The sequence below is a fragment of the Perca flavescens genome, chromosome 6 (assembly GCF_004354835.1).
Source record: "Perca flavescens isolate YP-PL-M2 chromosome 6, PFLA_1.0, whole genome shotgun sequence".
In the NCBI taxonomy this organism is placed as follows: domain Eukaryota; kingdom Metazoa; phylum Chordata; class Actinopteri; order Perciformes; family Percidae; genus Perca; species Perca flavescens.
In genome coordinates, this window is record NC_041336.1 from 15,694,522 (window position 1) to 15,715,274 (window position 20,753).

At 40.6% G+C, this 20,753-nt stretch overlaps 1 protein-coding gene across 2 annotated transcripts; it reads right to left on the reverse strand.

Annotated features, from left to right (window-relative positions):
• Positions 1-360: 360 nt before the first annotated feature.
• On the reverse strand, positions 361-20,301 carry bcl3 (BCL3 transcription coactivator). 2 transcript variants are annotated; one of them, XM_028579428.1, is made up of 9 exons: positions 19,339-20,301; positions 18,530-18,650; positions 9,102-9,210; positions 4,091-4,292; positions 2,582-2,670; positions 2,373-2,459; positions 1,840-2,007; positions 1,329-1,428; positions 361-1,164 (listed from the first exon to the last, which is right to left on the reverse strand). In XM_028579428.1, the coding sequence occupies exons 1-9, from the start codon at positions 19,865-19,867 to the stop codon at positions 1,046-1,048; spliced, it is 1,524 nt and encodes a 507-aa protein (XP_028435229.1). In that variant the 5' UTR covers positions 19,868-20,301; the 3' UTR covers positions 361-1,045. The 2 variants fall into 2 exon arrangements, with proteins under 2 accessions (XP_028435229.1, XP_028435230.1); XM_028579429.1 differs by having other exon boundaries at positions 2,382-2,459; positions 19,339-20,300.
• Positions 20,302-20,753: the final 452 nt, after the last annotated feature.

Sequence of the window (20,753 nt, forward strand, 5' to 3'; positions counted from 1 at the left end):
TTGGTTTAAAACGTAGGCTATGTACAACTTTTGATGAAAGCGAGTTAAATCTGGACACATGGACTGAAGTAACAAAGCACAGTTCTGGGTTTTAGTGAGTGCAGTTGTACAGTTAATTTTATAATTTTGATTCCTTAGAAATGCCTGTGGGTTAATTTTAAAGCAGCCTCACTTTACATAAACAAAAGGGCCCTACAATATTTAATATCTTTTTTGGGGGGGGCTGGTTTTGTTCCAAAAGACCTCCCACTGACCAATCACAACACTGCTTTTAAAATGTGTTGTTGTGGGACAAGCTGACAAAATCAAGACAAAAGTAAATCTGTAGAACACATTTTATATAAAAAAATATATGCACAACTTTGGACAGTGATAAAACAACACACACACACAGTCACATAGGCCTATGCACACACACACAAACATCTGAAAGATACTGTGGACATAGATTATTAAAATGGCAGAAAGAAGGAATTTAACTGTGCAATATTGAGCAGGTCAAGCCTTACAGTAAGCAGACTGGATACAGTTAGGGTGTAAAAATGTTTGTTGCCCTTCATTTCCTGCCATCTCTTTAGTTATCTATCAAAAAAAAATGAGGCAGGCATAATGTCCATAATTTACTGACATCTCCAGGCAGTCTACAAACAGTCCTTTTACATTCAGCCTTGATTGCATGCAGTGGCACATTTCTATTGCTGCATAGATGCATGTAAAGAAATCCAGCTGATCACTGCAGCAGCTTGTCAGTTGCCAGTTTGGTCCTTAGGAGGTTGACCACAACAGCAGCTGGATGAGCAAAGATGCTGCAGGCACTCTGTCCAGGCATCAAAACCCAAGTAAGGATGCCACCTTTGACTGTTTTTTGTCATGGAGTCCAGCAAAAGAAGGCCAGGTTGTAGGGAAGTCTAAATTCAGGAGTCTTTTGCTGTTCCTTCATCCCATTGGCTGAACCTTCTCCTGGATGTCCTTATGGGCACTGAAGTCTCTTTATTGGTTGGCTGTGTGGAGGTAGTTGCAAGTTGCACTGGACAATAATTTAGAGCTAGTAAAATGGAAATACAAGGGTAGATGGAGTCTTTGGAGAGTGAGAAGTGCTACGATGAGGGGTGTGTGGTGTAGTCGAAGGTGAACATCCATGACTGTGGCTGGGAGATGGGGATCCTAAAGGAGAGGCAAAGAGTACAAATTAAATACTGTGATTTAAGTGTGTTTGTGTGAGAGTGTGTGTGTGTGTGTGTTGTGTGTGTGTGTGTGTGTGTGTGTGTGTGTGTGTGTGTGTGTGTGTGTGTGTGTGTGTGTGTGAACCTGTAGGTCCATTTTCTTACCATTTTCTGTTAAGTTGCTCCCATGGGGTGAGAGAGACACACAGTGTTGATCTTGGACTCTTATGTGGTTGGAGCCTCTCCCTCGCAACACATCTGCTATCTGCAAAAGATGTACAGTCTCTTACAAACTTGTGTGCACGACCTAAAGTGACTGTCACAGTGATCTACAAAAAAAACCCACTCTTGAGCCAAACAAACTCTGCACCATTCAACTCTGTCCTCTAGAGGGAATGATACACACATTTACTTTCTATTTCTGGCTCCAAACATTTCTTCCTACTAGCCTAACCAGAGCCGTTAGAGAGAGACAGACATCATTTTGACAATCGCAAGGAAGTCATTTAGAGGTAATTTGGCAACGGTTTTTAGGGTTCATTGTTTACTTGACACTATTTGAATTGTCCTGAAGCAGCAACTCACAACGATAAAAAGGGCTAAAACAAACTAGCTACATTTCAGCAAGGTCTGTTTTATTATGCACATTTTCTTTTTCTGTCATCCCCTCGCTCACTTTCTTGTTCTTGGCCACCATCACAGGGGTATCGTTATGGTAGTTCTTGAGGCTGCTGTCAGCTCCGCTCTTTAGCAGCAGCCGCACCGTGTCCACCTGACCTCGACCACAGGCACTGTGCAGGGCTGTGTTCCCACTGTATGACTGGCTGTTAACATGACAGCCACTCTGCAAGAGAAAAACAGAAGAAGTTGACACAGATGTGATTCATAGAGAAAGGCAGAGGAGACACAGCTAAGCATAGAAAGTGAAACAGAAGATAGATCCATGGAGAGGGTGAGTTAGATCTGATAGGAGAGACGAAAAAGAGAAAATGCTTTACAAGGACAGATTAAGGAAGGAGAAAAGATAATTCTGCCCATGTACAACACATCTGCTAAGGTCTGATAATAAAGTTAAACTTTGAAAATTTTTGCTCTAATTCTTTGAAGGTCTTATCTACAAGATAAAAAAAGAATGGGAAACTCAGTATGCAGATATGAGCTGGAAAGAGAGTCACAGACCTTCTCTCCCCTCCTTCCCTGCCCACACACCATTATTACCTCAATGAGGAAGTGGACCATGTCTGTGTTATTGCTCTCCACAGCATGCATGAGTGGACTCTGGCCACTTTTAATGTCCTGATTATAGAGAAAAAAAAAGCACCATGGGAAAAGTCAGAGGCTGCACAGACGGTAAATGTAAAATTGTGTGATGTTGCGAAACTTGGTCAGTGCTGAGTCAGTGCAGCACAAAGACTGACCATAGCATTGATGTCAGCGCCTGCATCCAGCAGCATTTTGGCCAAATCTTTATGGCCACGCAGCACCGCCAGATGGAGAGGGCTCAAACCTGAGAACAGGGACAGACCAGAACCTGAGTTTCACAGTGAGCAAATGCAAACGTACACATAGACACATACAGTGTGCACAAATCCAGATGAATGCATATTCACACACTGCATTAACCAGTTTGTACATACACTCCACACATATGTTTTATTCAAAAGTAATGCAGTATTAAAGTATGTTACAAGATAAGTACAGCATACAACATTTTAAACACACAATACAAGGATTATTACATTTTAAAGTGATTTAAAGGAAGAAATCAAAGACAGTGCAGGATGCTTGGGCAAATCATCTTCTGGAAGTGTTTTTCCAGCTATGTTACGTAAAATAACTAAATGCTGCTTTACTATGTTTTGTAGCAGACTGCTACCAGATGACCAAGGTTTCTTTCACTGAGAGGTTTTTGGACTAGCAACAGCATCTTAAACTCAATCATGTGGCACACAGGAAGCCAGTGGAGAGAATTCAGAATTGGTGTGATGATTTCACTTTTCTTCATAATTTTTAGGACTCTTGAAGCAGTGTTTTCAATGAGCTGAGTTGCCCAGGAGCATTTGTTTGGGAGACCTGAAAATACACCATTAAAAAAGTGAAACCTGAAAAATGCCCCCCCCTTCTCTTAGTCTTGACAAAACATGAAATCACTGATTCAAATTAATTCAAATTAAATTAAGTAGACTTTGTTATTCAGTTAAAGTTGCTGTCATGTCATTAGATCGGATCCCTACATACAAACTCAGCTCCACTAATGCTCATTGTAGAAAGAGGAGCCTGTGTGTATTTTTGGGGCTTTCTCCTGTACGCAGAGTTGTTACTTTCACACTAAAAATGTCTCCTGTGCGGTGACATGACAGCCATACTGGGGAGATGAGGCAATGTGCCACCACATCAGACCACATAAGAAGGACATGTCCTCTTTTCTTCCCGCCCACACACCCAAAAACAACCAACCCAAACCCCTTACCTGAACAAGAGTTCACATTTCTTATATCCCCCAAAAAACAAGTAATGTAGTTGTGTACCTATTTTACCATGTTTCTGCTTGCACATGTATTGCTAATTATTCTGTATTACAGTAAAGTGTATGCAATATCTAGATGTAAATGTAAACTGGGTGATGTGTGGAAAAAACAACTGACAATGGTGCCCAACACCTTTTCTTCCTATATAAGCAGCAATGCTTAGACAAAGTCTATTTATTATATCCTAATGTAATACTCCTAATTTGATTATGACTTTGCTTGTATTCATTAAATTAAACACTCAAAAAATCACTGAGGAATAAATGGTCAATCACAAGGCTCTATTAGATTGAATAACTTAATGAGAAAAGCTAGTGAGTCATCCAAGATCTGTCTTTGTTAAGAACAACTTCAATGCAATACAGACCAAAGGAGCTTCTTCTGTAGACTACAACTTACCCTCATAGTTTCTGATCTCCAGGCATATGGAGGATGAGGAGCAAGAAAGCACAATAGACAGACAGTCACGCTGGTAATATTCGCAGCAGAGGTGGAGCGCTGTTTGGCCGTTACGGTCCAAGGCAGCAGGGTCGGCCCCGTCTCTCAACAAAGCCTCCACCATATTTGCCTGCTGGGTGATCACTGCCAGATGAAGAGGGGTCTGAGGGGGAGGATGAGAGCAAAAATGACAGTTTAGACAAACCAGCGTATTCAGGTCCATAACCACAAAATGTCTCTTTAAATAGTTTTCATTTTTCACACTGCAGCACACACTAGACAGCATTCAGAGAGCGTGAACCCCCCACTAATGCTGAACAGTGCTCCCACTCTCTACTATCCTTAAAAGACATCATTCCTATCTTTTAAAATGTGATATAAATATATGTCTTACTCTGTATACTATTGATGTCATTATTTCAAAACAAGTATCTATCTTAGTGTCATTGTTCTGACAAAACATGCTCATCCAATAGTGGAAATCCCAGATCATGATTTACAGCAAATGTAATAATGTGGTCCCTTCCCAAGGCTTTTTTGTTGACATTCTTCAAATTGCAAATCCATAAAAGGAATAGTTTGATATTTTGGAAAAATACACTTTCTGATGGAGAGTTAAATGAGAAGATACCACTAATGTCTGTGTGGCTAACATGAAGCAAGAGATATGAAATCTGCCTACATATCTTGTCATATTTTTGTTATATACAGTGTATATGCCAGTCTTGGTTTGGTGCTTGTAGGCAGATTTTCCTTACCTCTGAACAGAGCCATGCTAGCTGTTCCCCACTGTTTCCTATCTTTATGCTAAGCTAAGCTAACCTGATAGTGCTATCCTCTAACTCTCAGCAAGAAAGCCACAGTTTTTAGATATTCTGCTGCCAGAAAGACAAGTTAAGAGTTCTATTATAAGACCCATGGACAAAAGTGAGAAAGTATGAATTTCACAAATCTTCCAATTACCACATTATTATAAGTGAGGTTGGAGGAAGAATGTCATTATTTCTAGTAAAGGCCTCCTTTCATCTTGTGTTAAAGTTCAGAGACACAATACAAACCATGCCTGTAAGGACGGGCCAACACCTAATATAAATAAACAAGGAGCCATCTCTGGTAAGATTATTGTTATTACACATCAGAAGATCATTAGATAGCCTACAGGCACATTTACTCCATACCTATTCCCAACACACCAAACCCATACATGCACACACAATACCAAAATTCTTAGTTGTCAGCAATCACATCAAAGTCCATAAAAATATCTGACTGTCAAAGATGAGACCTTTGCACCATATATCACATAGCAAACAACAGCAGCAGCAACCTTAGCGTGAGACTGTGTGATTACGTAATTTAAAATGAGAAGGGAACCTGTTCTGACAAACAGCCTGCAAGGACAGGAAAAACAAAAAGTACACACAGTTGACCAGGTGTTTTCCTGGATGAATCTACTACGTGCTCAGTGAATTCACTTGGGCAATCTAGGATGTTCCTTTGGGTGAGGTCAGCATGTATCATCCTGTTGATAATTATGTTAACTCTGGCCATGGGGGGCACTGACAACTTTCTTTTCAAATTAAGCAATGCAATAGTTCAGTCATAAAGGGAAGTATTATAACCTGGAATTTTTAGCTACTATTTAAGTTACACAATGAACGCAGCAATCAGGAACAGATTGTTGCTTCAAGTTTCACTTTTACTGTATTGTTACTGTACTGTATTGTGTGTGTGTGTGTGTGTGTGTGTGTGTGTGTGTGTGTGTGTGTGTGTGTGTGTATGTTGGGGATTTGTTCCAGTAAAGACTATTAAAAAAAAAGAAAAAAGTAGTCTAGCAGTGGGAGAGCGTCTCTGTGGAATTCCTCCAGTGTGTCAATGCCAGTGTTCCTCCCTTTAGCTCTTGTTTCCCTGAATCCAGTGACTCACACACACACACACACACACACACACACACACACACACACACACACACAATCATAATCTCTGAGAAATTGGACATCCTATTATCAGTCATTGTGAAAAGCAGCCATAATACTATTTTGACCCCACACAGCACTAATGAAACATGTATGTTGAATCCTCTTCAACTATTTTCAGAACTACAGATATTACCTTCCACACTACGGCCCTTTAAGTCCTTAAAAATAGACCTCTGCCAGTTGGCAGAGTCTAGCTGTGGCTTCCTGTAAAGGATTTCAGAGTGACTAAAACAAAAATCCAGCAAAGATAAGAGCAAGGGTGGGAAGAGAAGATGGAGGAATGAGGAAGAAACGGAAGCGGCAGAGGGGAGTCCAGGGGAAAGACAGGATAGCAAGGGAAAATCCCTTCTCTTTCCCTTGGGTCTGTCCTTACACACTTGCATTCCTGGAGTATGAGCGGATCAACATGAAGGAGGTAAAAATATGAGAGGTTTCTAAGCATGAAGAACAGCCCCGGGCTGTAGGCAGTGCCAAACACAAAGAAAGGTGCAGGGCAAGGAGATAGAGACTGTTTGTGGTGAACACTATAGGGTAAAGTCAGTCTTGTTGCACAAAATAAACATCACACACTTTTACGTCAGAGCTGTTGACAGTTATGCTGATAGCATCAGTCAGTTCATCAGTTATGGTTAGAAACCCTGAATTATCTTAAGATATATGCAGCGAGATATGAGAAAAAGGACAGTAGTGAGAGAGTGAGACAGGCAGAGAGACAGCACAAGAGAGAGAGAGAGAGAGAGAGAGAGAGAGAGAGAGGCAGAGACAGACACGCGCAAGGGAAAGTCCCTGCAAACTACCCTCTGAACCAAGGTATGTTGAGAAACAGCCCAAAGCAGGGGGAGGGTCATGTGACTTCTCGGAACAGAGATACTAAAGCACACAAACACACACAGATGTCTCGCTTGTGCACACACACCCTCACCCTCACACTAAAAAAATAAAATGGTATGTTACCAGCATGCACCTAAACAATGTCATATGAACAAAAGATTTCAACAGTACAGAGGATGTGGTCATTTATAGACATGTCTTTCTAGATGTGATTATTGAATTGTTACAGATTGTCATGCTGCAGTAACGTAGAAATAACAAAATGCACTTTATTGGATTACTTTAATCTAAAGCAAATTAGTGCATGTTTTAGTGTGGGAGGCCCCTGGGGATTCAGTCCCCAAACCCCACTAGTGTCAGTGTCTTGCAGTACACCATCAGCTGTGGAGAGAGCAGCAAAAAATTGACTACTACCCTGTGTGTTTGTGCACAGCCTGATAGCGTGACCCAGTGTGGGAGTATCAAACAGCTGTCTCTACCATAGTAGTTCATGAAGTGAAAGGCAAATCAAGCACTGACACTTGCACAATTGTTTAGTTACGGTACTGATAGTAACACTCTGTCAAAAAGTTCCATATGCAAAACCACAGAAACTCAGGATTTGTCATCAATATTGGATAATATATAATAATATATGGATAATGTATTTTATGTTGTTTTTTTTGTCTTTGGGAAGTTGGTCAGTGCGAGAAAATGTGTTCAGGTCTGTCTGGTAAACTTCATATTTTGAAAAAGTTCCCTTTTGAAGTGTGTTCTTTATGCCTGGTATTCAGTTAAAACCACATAATCTGGTAGGCAAATGACTGTGACGGCCCTGAGCCTGAAAATCTCCCTTTTTGGTTATAATTGCATATGGCATAATATATGTGAGCGTGTGAAAAGAGAGTTTGTGTGTGTGTGTGTGTGTGTGTGTGTGTGTGTGTGTGTGTGTGTGTGTGTGTGTGTGTGTGTGTGTGTGTGTGTGTGTGTGTGTGTGTGTGTGTGTGTGTGTGTGTGTGTGTGTGTGCGTGTGCGTGTGCGTGTCGCGTGCATGCATTTTCATACACAGGGTAGACACAGGATATCACAAAACCTAAGCTGTCAAGCCTCAGCGATGAGGAAAGACAACAACGGATGATAGCACCAGCGTTATTTCTGGTAAGCGAGACTGTGGTGTCCTGTGTGGTGTGAAACCCCAGCCTTGAGAACTAAAGCTCTGCATGGCTCAGGTGCTTTCTCTGCTGAAGGATGAAAAAGAGAAAGCTGGCAGAATGCAGAGCAGGAGGGTGAAGAGGTGGAGACAACAGAGGGGAAGAGTGTTGGCTTAAGGCCAGTGTTTGGGACAGCCCTGGATTGAGAAACACTCAAAGACAATTCCTTGTGTACATTCCAGTAAAGTACACTGTAGTTTATCCCTTTTGTTGAGGTTACTATGCAGGATGTTGAAGGGCACAGTCACTTTTTCATAGGAAAGACTAGTCACCTCAGTCAAAGTTCATTGATTGTATTTATATCATTGTAAATAGCCAAAGTTGCGGTGGACAAGGAGTTTCGGACAGACTCTGAAAAAGCTAATTAGGTGCTGGAATACGAGTTTAAAATGACATGTTTGCAACTTATGTCATGTCCCTTTTCCAGCCTGTTCACGTGTTTGTAGTTAGGGCCAAGACATGAGATATGAGTGCAGGGTTCAGGAGAGTTCATGGGAGTCACAATTTGCTCTGATTAATCCTCTTCTTTGAATTTCACAACATGGTAAACCCAACATGCAAACCCTGAAAATCCCTTCCCACAGGGAAAACAATGCACTAGAAAACCATGTTACAAAATAAAACAAAACATTGGAAAACACATGTAGCCCTTCCCAGCATGTGCAAGGCTTTGGCTTGTGGCAAGAACAGGTGGAGAAACCAGGAAGGGTGAATTCCAATGCATAACCATCAAACACCATGACTGTAAGAGTATGTGATAACACGGTGCAAGGCAAGGAGGAAACCAAGGCACTTCCTCTTTCATTCTTTTCCATGTTACTGTTATCAGAAGGGTGAGGCAGCAGGGGAATGTGTTTTGCGTGCTGTGGTTGTCGGGGCAGAAAACCCCATCGCATTTCAATTCTACATCTATAATATATAATAGCAGCTGTGTGTGCATGCATGTGTGTATTTAAAGTGCATTTGTTTTACCTGACGGAGGTTGTTGTAGACATCAAGGCCTCTGCGAGCCCACAGCAGGAGATGAATCAGTCTGCAGACGATGGCCAACTCCCCCTGCACCACAGCTATATGGAGAGCTCTGTAATAATTACAAAAAACCAGACCCATCATATTTTTTTTTTTACTTTAAAAGTTGAAAGACAAAATTTTCAGAAGATTTCAAATGTTATTTAACTGGGTCGCAGCAGGTTGTCCTGACATTGTGACCCACTGACACTCAACTTCTTGGCTTAAGTAGAAAATGACTATAAATATACTATATATAAGCATGTGCAAAATGTATCTTAAGTGCAATAATCTCCACAAATGACATGGCATTTAATTTCAGCAATTTGGTGATGTGATAAGGATGTGCTGCATGACTGATGGCAGTACGTCCGTAAATGTTCAAACCCAGAGCACTACAAATCACATTCCCACATTGTAGCAATAAATTCAGTCAAAAGGGAAATTAAAAGCAATAGTTCAACATTTTGGGAAATGGGCTTCTTTGCTCTCTTGCTGAGAACTAGATGAGAAGATTAATACCACACTTGGGTCTGTCTGGGCTAGGAGCAGAGACTTCTTGACAGCTTGGCTGGTTGCCTGGCAACCTCACAGTAACAACAAACTTATTTTTTACGTTTACACGGTTTTCGCACGGATTAAACTAATGAGATATAACATGTTTGTTAGTGAGTTTTTGATGTGCTGCTAGTCATATTTTTTACCTTCAGACAGAGCCATGCTAGCTTTCGCCTTGTTTTCTGTCTTAATCCTAAGCTAACAGCTATCAAACTATTGCTTTAGTCAGTGTATACAGTCTATATCACTCATTTGGGATGAAACATCACACATTATCTTCATGACCTTCAAATCTAACCTGTGAAGGACTTTAGTTTTTTAGTATCAGAATTAGCAAATTCACTTGATAAAAAAAATTATCCCACTAACAGTTGTACCAAGGAGCTCCATAGATGTACAGGCATGACTCACACCGCTCTTATCACACCCTTATCAAGACTAAAGGGGAAACCACTATCTGTGGTATATATGTGAAGCGAAAGAACAAACGCAGGCCAAAGTTTAGGACAGGGAAAGGCAATAAACTAAGCAGGGGGGAGGGCATGCTGTAGAAAACCATATAGCAGTTTTCATATTATTTGGTTTTTTGCTGGCAGAAGAAGCAGCTTCCAGTAAGAGCCAGAGTTGTTTTATGTCACTTCCTTCTTTATCTTGCTCTGTGTGCTGTAAAATCCAGCCATTAAGCTGTATGGTTTCTGACAGATTCTTTCTGTAGGTTTACTCAGTCAGCTTCATCAATCCACCAATGGATAAGTCATAATCAGACAATCATGCCACAGGAAACGGGGACACTTCTTGATAAGTTAAAAGTACCCGTGCACAGAATTTGAAGTCAGAAAATAAGTTCTTATAATGACAAAAGCACTTGCAACACTTCCTCACAGCGACATGTCCCACTGACAAGGAGTCATTAATGACAGTAATTTCCTGCCAGAAATAAATATAGATTAAAGACCTCTCTAAGCAAACAACAGGAATTCTGACGTATAGTGCTAAGTTCTATACAGTTGTACGCAACAACTACACATCCCTGCACATTTTATCAAAACGGTGGTTCATGTACCTGCCTTATTACAGTAGCCTTTCACGTTACTCTAATATCTCTTCCAATTACAGAGAAAAACAGTTTACATAATCTCTACACTCACAATGAAAACGTTCACATTCTTTGACAACTTGATGAAGGCAAGTATGAACAGAATAATGCCTCTGCTCTGTTACATAAACTGAAGCATAAGCATGTGCCAACCTTCACTTGCAGGGAAAAAATCATGCTCTACTATGTCCGTGTATTTATAAATAAATGCAAATTGTGGATAAACTGTGTGTGTATGTGTACATACATGGATAATTGCACATGAATTAGCCAGCATGGACATCAACACTCAAACTAAATGGTGCTATTCAAGAGCAGGTTGGAACTGCAACTGCTATTAACAATCAGATGATTTGCTCCTGACATCAGAGCGAACAGCAGAAAAGCAGAACTGTATGTTGGAACGGGAGCGTTGTGGTTCTTTCCTCAGCTGGTCCCTGTTCCTGTAACTGAGCTCAGTATCAACACAGATTATCATATTTACTGTACACGCAATTAGCATCACCCATCATTTGCCTAAAAATCCCCTTGCATTGTCAATAAATCCTGCGGTGATTGGAGTGACCAATCATTGTACAGGATATCCATAGTCAGATATAGTTACTCATTTCTTTAAGCATTGAGCCCAACTAATGTATCAACATCAAATGTAACAACAGTTGCCTTCATATAGGCCTAAAGTGACTTTGTTTCTCTTGTTATACTCTTTCTGCATCCATATCTCTCTTTTTCTCTAAAGATGAAACTGTACTGTTTCTAGTTCCTGGAAGTGGGGCAGACCACAGCCCTAGATAACCTCAGACCCAGCGGCACTGACGCAGAAAGGAGTCCCGAGCCTGCCACATTAATACTGACAGTCCCAGTGTAACTGTGTGTGTGTGTGTGTGTGTGTGTGTGTGTGTGTGTGTGAGAGAGAGAGAGAGAGAGAGAGAGAGAGAGAGAGACAGAAAGAAAAAAAGAGACTGCAAGAAAAAAAGAGAAGGCAGCATGGTGCGGTATCCTGTTTGGTATAGAGGGTAAGGACGTAGCCAAACTGAATGATCAGAATGAAGTCTAACATATCCTGTGGTCTGTCGACCTGGAGGCTGTTTCACAAAAGTAGAATTTATAAATCCAGGATAACTGATGAAGCGAGGCTTGACCTAGTCTTATCTGTGCATCCTGGTTTGGTTTTTATAATTGCTAGGTTTTATAATTGTACAATACTCTCAAATGATAGTCCCAGTTTACTGAAGAGAACACAAATTGTGTGCTAAGAATGGCAAATAAAAAGCATACGGAAAAGTAATATACATGATCCTTTATTGTTAAAGAATAGAAAAATAAATAAATAATCTAAAAAGATCTATTGGTCTCTGACAAGTCAGCCATTGTTAGAACCATTATAGAAACACACATGTAGTATACAACTTTATATACTGCCCTTCATCACTGACTTCATTTAAAACACATTTGAAACTGTATCAGCCTTTTCTAATTATCTCAACAACTGCCATACTATATTTACCAAACTTCTAACAATATAAACAGCAATCTTCATAGAGCAATATAACAGCACCAACGACTGTCACATGAATACTTTTTAAAACAATGGTCACAATGTTAAAATAATAACATTATCTAACTGAACAGCAATATGTACATAACAATAGGGTAAAACCACTGCTGAGTGAACAGAAAAGGCTCCAGGATTAATAAATCCTGGCTGTTAGCCTGGTCAGGAGCAGGCTAGCTGCACACAATAAATCTCCATGGTAACTTTTTTGACAATACTTTTAAATTTGACAAACAGATTAGTTCTGTTGTTAAAACCAGCTTCTTCCAGCTGAGACTTTTGGCTAAGGTTAAGCCCTACCTGCTACGCAAAGACTTCAAAAGAGTCATACATGCATTTATTACGTCTCGTTTAGACTACTGTAATTCTTTGTATGTTGGATTTGATCAGTCATCCCTTCGTCGGTTACAGTTGTTACAGTCCAGAATGCAGCAGCTCGACTTTTAACCGGGACCAAAAAGCGCGACCACATTACACCGGTTTTGGCCATGCTCCACTGGCTTCCTGTCTGTTTCAGGATTGAATTTAAAATTGTATTAATTGTTTTCAAGGTCTTAAATGGGTTGTCAGCCTTCTCATTTATCGGAGCTCTTACATGTCCACACAATTGTCAAAGCACTGAGTTCTTCCAATCAGATGCTCCTCGATGTGCCCAGATTCAGGTTAAAAAACAAAGGTGTCCGAGCCTTTTCAGTGGCTGCTCCAAACCTCTGGAATAGTTTACCTATTCAATATAAGAATAGCTCGTTCAAAACGTTCAAGTCCTTGCTTAAGACCCACTATTATTCATTGGTTTTCAATTCAAATTGAGCTTTGATATCTTGACCTTTTTCTATAGTTGGTTGTTGATTTTGTATTGTATATTGTTTGTGGATATTATATCTCTGATTTTTGGAGCTTGTTGAGCACTTTGGTCAACTATGGTTGTTTTTAAATGTGCTATATAAACAAAATTGAACTGAACTGAAATGAACTTAGGTGCTTCTGCTTTCGTGAAATCGAGGCAATACTTAAGTCATCCAGGATAACTGGGAAATCCCAGCTTAAACCGTATCTAGGTTTTGTGCAATAGCCCTCAGCTGAGCAATGAGGTGATGTGTCGGTGTGTGTGAATAGTAAATAAAAGAGAAGCAGAGACCCAGTCCAGTTAACAAGAAACGTAATGAAACGTCCCATTGTATAGTCTGCTGTTCGTCACAAAGAATGATGCTAATTCCAGGTTTTACGGGTAAAGGTATTCATAGGGGAAACCTGGATGAACAAGAAGTTTGTTGTTTTGTTTGCCATCATAGTGCATTTGAGGTTTAACCTTGAGTCAGTCAGAGAGTTATTGAGTAGGTGAGTGTGTGATGCCCCTTTTAAAGCTCCTAAATGAAAGCAACTATTTGTACAGTATTTGAGCTCAATGCATGGATGATACAGGAAATTGAACATTAATCTGTTCAAATATGGGTTGTGAATGTCAACAGAAAACTTGGGTAGTTTAAAACACAGCACATACAATCTCACAGATACTATGAACTTGTGTTCACTCTTTTATAGCACAGGCAAGCGGTGTTGGACAAAAGTAAAATAGGGCAGGGGGGAGCGTAGACCCAGGTCATATAACTTTAGTGGCATTTTCCTATGTTGCTGCTTCAGTGTGAAAAGGCTGTCTGACTTACTACCGTTACATACCGTATGCATACAATAAACAGAAATAATTTGTTTACTGTCAATAGATGGTTAGAGTAATGTATTTTTCGTCTATTCGTTTTTGGTCATGCTAGTAGCATGGCTCTAGGGACCATCGGTCCACCACTTTGGTGCAGAGTGAAATATCACAACAATTTTATGGATTGCCATGGAATTTGGCACAGATATCAGATATCCATGGTGCCAAGAGGATAAAACCCATGACTTTTCCTCTTGCACCATGAAGCCGACATTTGTGGTTTTGAGGCAAATGTCCTCACGACAATTGAATGGATTGCCATGACATTTGCTACACACATTAATGTCGTCCTCGGGATGAATTGTAATCCTTAATGATCTGCTCACTTTATATAATAAATAAATATATAATATTTTATTTTTCCAAATACCTAAAAACTGTATTTCCATCATCTGTAATTGTGGGCATGTTGCCATGCCGACGTTAGCATTTAATTCAAAGCATGTGTATAGTCTCACAGAACCGCTGGTGTGGCTGTGGATTTTTAATCTTGTGTTTGTGTTTGTCTTTTCAGAAACATTTACATGTTTACATCTGGATCAGGGCATGTGCAGAATAGAAATACTGGAAAAACAAACAAACAATCAAAGTATTGGTTCTCCATAGTAATTTGAAATGATCTATGTCTGCAAGTAGATAATGACCCAGTAAAGGTGTTTACATGATGGTTTCAATGATCAGAGTATCACCAAACTGCATATAATAGAGTTACTGTGCAGGCACAGTAAATGCAGTGACTGACTGGAAGCATGTAGGAATTAATTTGTAGGAGCTGTAAAACAATACACATCTGCAGAGAGAGATGAAGCTGATAGAAAGAAAGCGGTAAATGAGGAAGTGAGGAGCGGATGTTTGGGTTTTTTGAGCCCATTCATTTAAAAACAGAGAAGAAAAGAGAGAGAGAGACCGAGACACCTGAGAAAAACCGCAATCGTGTTTAAAACTGAGCCCTCACTGGTTTTCCCGAAACTGAGGGGCTCAAAGGCGCTGAGAAAAAAAGATGAACACCCCATTGACGTAAGACGATCGCATGCTCACCGTCACTCACATTATGCATACACAAACACACGCACACACACACTCATGTACATACAGACAGTGTGAAAAGCAAAGGGGGACTGAGAATGTTTCTTTCTGCAGAATTCACTCAAAGTTTAAAACAACCACAAAGCAACAAGTAGGTACTACACAAGGTCTCAACTTCATTATAAAGGGGTTGGGTTTTGCCAAAGTCTTGTTGCCTTAAGTCATTATAGTAATAAGATAATGTTCTTCATTTTGGTTTTGTGTCTGCACAGCAAATTTGGATAGCATTCTTGTAAAATGCTCCAGAGTGGAGTGTCAACAATTTATTATAATGACAATATAAGTGAAGGTGAAAGATAAAATCAGGTTATAGGGTCCCAGTGTTTAAAAAGTCACACTGTAAAAAAAAATATATATATACAGGCTTTTACCTCTGCAAATATAAAAAATGAAAAAGTATTTTTTTTATTGTGGCAATTATCTTTTTCTGTGATGTGTAATCATCTTCTTATTTCCTCACTACTATCTGTCAATAAAAAGCCATAAGTCCATGTGTCAGAGTGATTATGAGTCTCTGAAGCAGATATGAGACAATGAGCAGCTGTGACATGTCACGGGACTTATGGCTTAATGTTGGCCATCACAAGATTGTTTCGAATGGATCACGAGATTGTTTCAAATGGATGCAAATGATGCTGATACTTTTTGAAACCACAACATCAAAGACATAAAATTCTTGGACATGCTATGTATTCAGTCATAAGACTGTGTGTGTGTGTGTGTGTGTGTGTGTGTGTGTGTGTGTGTGTGTGTGTGTGTGTGTGTGTGTGTGTGTGTGTGTGTGTATGTGTGTGTGATTTCAGTTAGTGTGTGGGTGGGTGTTAAGACTTTAGACAAAGTAAAGTAACCATGCGTTAAAGTTTAATATTTGCATTCATGTGGTGTCAAGAACTCCTCCAGTGTCTTGTGTACATCTATTCTCATTCCTAACCCCCCATCCTACACTTAAAATTATAGGTTGCTTGACACACACACACACACACACACACACACACACACACACACACACACACACACACACACACACACACACACACTAACACAAACATGCAATGCCTATTTATTGAAGCAGCTCAGACTCAAGTGCTATAGTTTCCAGGTTAGTGTATGCGATCAAAGTCTCCATTGCCACTTATTGAATCATTCCTTATTGACACTAAACCAGATTCCCTTGCAGGAAAAACAACAGTAAAGAATTTGGTTGGATGTGAGGGGGGCACTGACTGTATCTGTTCAATATGCAGAACCAGGTGAGTCACAGAGAGCATAACAAATAAACTTGAATGATATTACAGACGTCTCACAAACCACATCCAGGTTGTGCAACAGCAAACCTTTTGTTTATAAGGTCAGACCGTGTCAGACTAATGTTGTTTGGGTCTACCCTATGAATCACTTGTATTGACTTGTTATGTATCTGACCATCTCAATTTCACTTTTTATGACAATGTTAATGGCTTCCCTTTGAAAAGACAGGTCAAGTAGTAAAAGGGTCAGGCCGGGCAGGTTGCAGAGAGGCAGGGTACAGATCTGCAGTATGTCATTGGCTGGTAAGCTATAATGCAGAATTAAATGTCACATGACTTTTTCATGCAAGACATTATAGCATGGCACAGTAGGAAAACCTGAGGTGTTAAATGATCCAATTAATGATGATAGGTTTAGAGTCCTGGTATTGTGCATACACGGAATACTGCATATCTAAGTGTACCGATATCTCTTCTATTAGTTTGGACTCATTCATCCCCACATGTAGCCTAGAAATCTAGACGCACCCTAGCGGCAGCAAATGTAATTTGCAGCCAGGGTCAGTCTAGCAACTCTCCGTTGGCTTGCGAGCTGGAAAAACCAAATTCTGGTCAGGCCAATCACATCGTGTATAGAGTCGGTGGGCAGGCTTAACATAAGGACGGCGGAGTTGCGACGGTTCCGCGTGAATTCCCTGCTACTTGAAAACAGAGAAGATGGCTGCTGCTGCTGGCGAACAGCGGTCTTTCGAATCAGTTTGGCCGCGACTCTGGAAGACTTGGAGTTAAGCACTTTTTTCCTTAAAAAAGGAAGATGTGTTCGGAGTTTTGCTGACCGCATACAGCAAAAGTTTAATCTATCAACTAGCGTTAGTCTGGTTGGCTATGAGTGCAGAGGGAATTTGAAAGACAACCGTTTATCCCGCCCGTCGGATTGAGCCCTGCCAATGGTGAGTTCCCAGACCCAACTTATTGATGTGGGTCTGGCTTGTCAGGCTACCCCACATGTTTAAGTATAATTAAAACATGTTTTCAATTGCTTCTTGCCACCATAGAGGGCATCAAAGTACAGAAACTAATGTATTTCATTTCTAATTAAAGTATGACCTTTATAATGAAAACTATTTGACCAAAACACACTACACATCCATTTTAGACTTTGAAATTTTAGACTGTTTAAACTGAGTTTGACTTTCATATTTGGCAAGTTTGCAACTGATGAGTCACTACTTCTAAGAAGTTATAGTAATATTTTGCTTATTAAACTTACGGGTGGTCACTAGTTCAAACTCTTTGTTAGACAGGTCAAGATGTGAACTTCAGATTCAGATTCACTTTATTAGCCATTTGCAGTGTAACCTGCATTGAAAAAAAATGTGCAAATAGCTCAAAGTGCAAAGTCAACACATCAGAGGACACAACATAAAAACAGACAAACAAAGCCACAGGAAGCCTCAATATTAAAAATGCTCAATATAAAAATGCTGTACAATGAAATCCATAAATAAATTTAAAGTGCCTAGTTTAAGATGCTTTGTTCAAAGCAATCACAGCTTGTGGAAAGAAACTGTGTAAATGGCGATCAGTAGAACATTTGGCAGAACGATACCTTCTCCCTGAGGGAAGCATCTCAAAGAAAGCCCCTGCTGGATGGCCTGAGGCATCATTAGCCAGTTGCAAAGCTCGATTCAATAGTCTAGCTTTATATGTGAACTCCAGGAGCAGAAAAGTGCAGCCAATAATTCTGCTGGCTGAGCAAACCACTTTATTCAAAGCCTTCTTCTCTTTTTGAGTGAGATTACCAAACCACACAGTAATACAACTGGTTAGGACACTCTCAATCACACAATAGTAAAAATTACTTGATCTGAAGAACTTGATCTGCTCAGTCTAAAGAAAATGACGATAAATGATCTCCATCTGCTGGAAATCCTATGAATATTTATGAATGTGGTAAGATTTCAGATCTGAGAATTGTGCTAAGTTATGACTGTGTTGTGAATAAAATGTGCTGATAATAAAAAAAATGCATGTGGTGGATGAATCATAGGAACATTTTAAGTTTACCATATGCATGATTGACTTGGATATGTGACAGGAATTCCAACCTAAGCCATTTTAAAAACATCAACATACGTGTCTCCATCTTCATCTTGATGTGTAGCCAGAGCGATACCAGTCAGCAGGGTTTCGTTTGGGTGGACCAGATGGTGGTTCAGCTCTGCGACAGGGGGCAAACGGTACACTGGGTATGGACCTGAGCAGGAATGACACAGAAACAGAGGGAGAGAGAGACATAAAAGGTGGCAAAGAGGAAGAAGAAAAAGAGAAAATTATGAGCATAACAATGAAAATGCTGCCCTGGCAAACAAGTCATTTTTGTAATAAGAAAGTGTGCAACTGTGCATGAAGGTGTGTGTTTGGTATTCAGCTATGAGTTGATCCAGTGAGCTACTTTTGTCACAAGAATAGCTACAGAATAGCTGACTGGACATTTTCTCATTGATTCAGCAGTCGCTGCTGCATCAACAACTCCACTGTCTTTCTTTACTTGTGACACACTAGTGACAAAATGGCATAATTAATGTAATTCCAAAACAAATTATCTAGAGAGCCCCTGCAGGTTGTGCCATGCTCGGCCTTTGGAATCTAAATTGTGTCTCTTGACTTAGTCTTACCATTCAAAAGAGTGCACATAGACCCTGTATGCACGTATGTCCCACCCAGCCTGATTATTTTGGCCATACAAAATAGAAATCACATATTTCAGATGAGAACTTTATAGCAATCACAGCAAAACTGTGATGTGTAAAAAAGTGTAAGTGTAAAAAGTTCAGAAATGATTCTTGTTAGGCTATATATAGGCTAGGAGTTAAAAAAGACTTAAGAATACAATAAAAAGTTATACTGCTGGGGTAGTAGACCAAAAATAGACGATCGCTTACCGTAGTCAAACGAGGACAAAAAGCGGATGGGATATCCATCTGGACTCTGTCCTGCCTCTTCAACACGCCTGGGAGTCACTGGTGCTGTGCCGACCCTGCTTTCATCCGTGGCTCTTCCCAAACGATCGTCTAAACGCTCTCGTAATGGGAAGTCCGTATCTACCGCAGGAGAAATCCGGTCTCCACTTTCTGGTGGAGCCGGTGACTGCCTTTGGGTCTCCGGCTCGACGGGAATCGGGCGTTTCCTAAAAGGAAGAGATTTGTCCGCTGGTCGCTTATTGCGACTCGCAGCGCCGGTTTCTGTGCCCGGTGAGCTTCGGACCGTGGGGCAGTGTATTTCCAAACTGTCCGTCCCTGTGCACGCGGGGGGTGCGGGTGAGACGCCTGTCACCCGAGCGTCCTTGGAGCAACCTTTACAGTCCGCAGTCCTCGACCCGGCGCTCCCACGCTCTCGGTTAGTGGTGCGCAGATCCAGCGGCGCGGCGGCAACCGACTGTTGGTCACCGTTCATGGTCATGATCCTCGGCATCAACCGGGGACGAGGCGCTCCGGATCTGAAGAAGTTTCAGGTGTATGCGCGTAACCCTCTCAACGTTCAGTGACAGTTTGCTGGGATCAGTCCACCCAAAGTGGCCAAGTGCGCTTCTCCCATCCCCATGAAATCAAATGGGCAGCGATCAAAGCATCACTCTGTTTCCTTTTGTGTCACTGGTGTGTTTTAGATACGCGTTCAAAGTAATTGACTCTTCATGCAAATAGGCTATTTTTCGAAAGAACAGCCGATAGAAGTTGGTGTAGATCATGTGTGTGTGTCCCAGTGCACATACAGTAGACTACAACTGCAGGTAGCTGCTTCATCTTCTTTTAAAGGGAAAGTACCCGTTAAAACGAAACAAAGAGACTACCAGGGCAAATTAACTGAGCAAGGGAGGAAAAGAGAAAACACGACGTTGAATTCATAATAATTTCTGCATTTCCGATCTCTCTGACATCTGTCTGTTTTGCATGCAAGTTCAAAACATCTAATACTGAATTTCTCAAGAAGTTCAAGAAGTTCAAGGATCGATGCTTTTCATGGTTCTTGGGTTGTGCACGTCACTGCAGAATGTGAATAAGGCTCTGGGCCATTGGCCCCAACTGCATTTTAATGCACTCTTAATAGTTAGGCTAAAGGTGCAATATGTAATACATTTACTGTATTAAAATGTATCCAAAAATGACCGCAATAGCCTATGTCATCAGATATTAAGGAAACATGTTAAGCCGAAATACCATTTTTTTTGACAACAATGCTAAAGTCAGTATTTTCTTCTTTTGAAATGTTTGTGTTTGTGTTTCTGTGTGTGTGGCCAGGTTGCCAGATATACCTGTAAAAACGCAAACCCAGCTAAAGTAACATATGAGAAGTGTATTTT

Bases quoted from the DNA above. Each gene is read 5' to 3' on its own strand.
- bcl3 (XM_028579428.1), bottom strand. From the start codon at position 19,867: ATGCCGAGGATCATGACCATGAACGGTGACCAACAGTCGGTTGCCGCC. The intron at 1,429-1,839 runs GTGAGCGAGGGG...CATCTTTTGCAG, and splicing joins TGGTGGCCAAGAACAAGAAA to ATAGCAGATGTGTTGCGAGG. The intron at 1,165-1,328 runs GTAAGAAAATGG...CCTCTCCTTTAG, and splicing joins GAGCAACTTAACAGAAAATG to GATCCCCATCTCCCAGCCAC.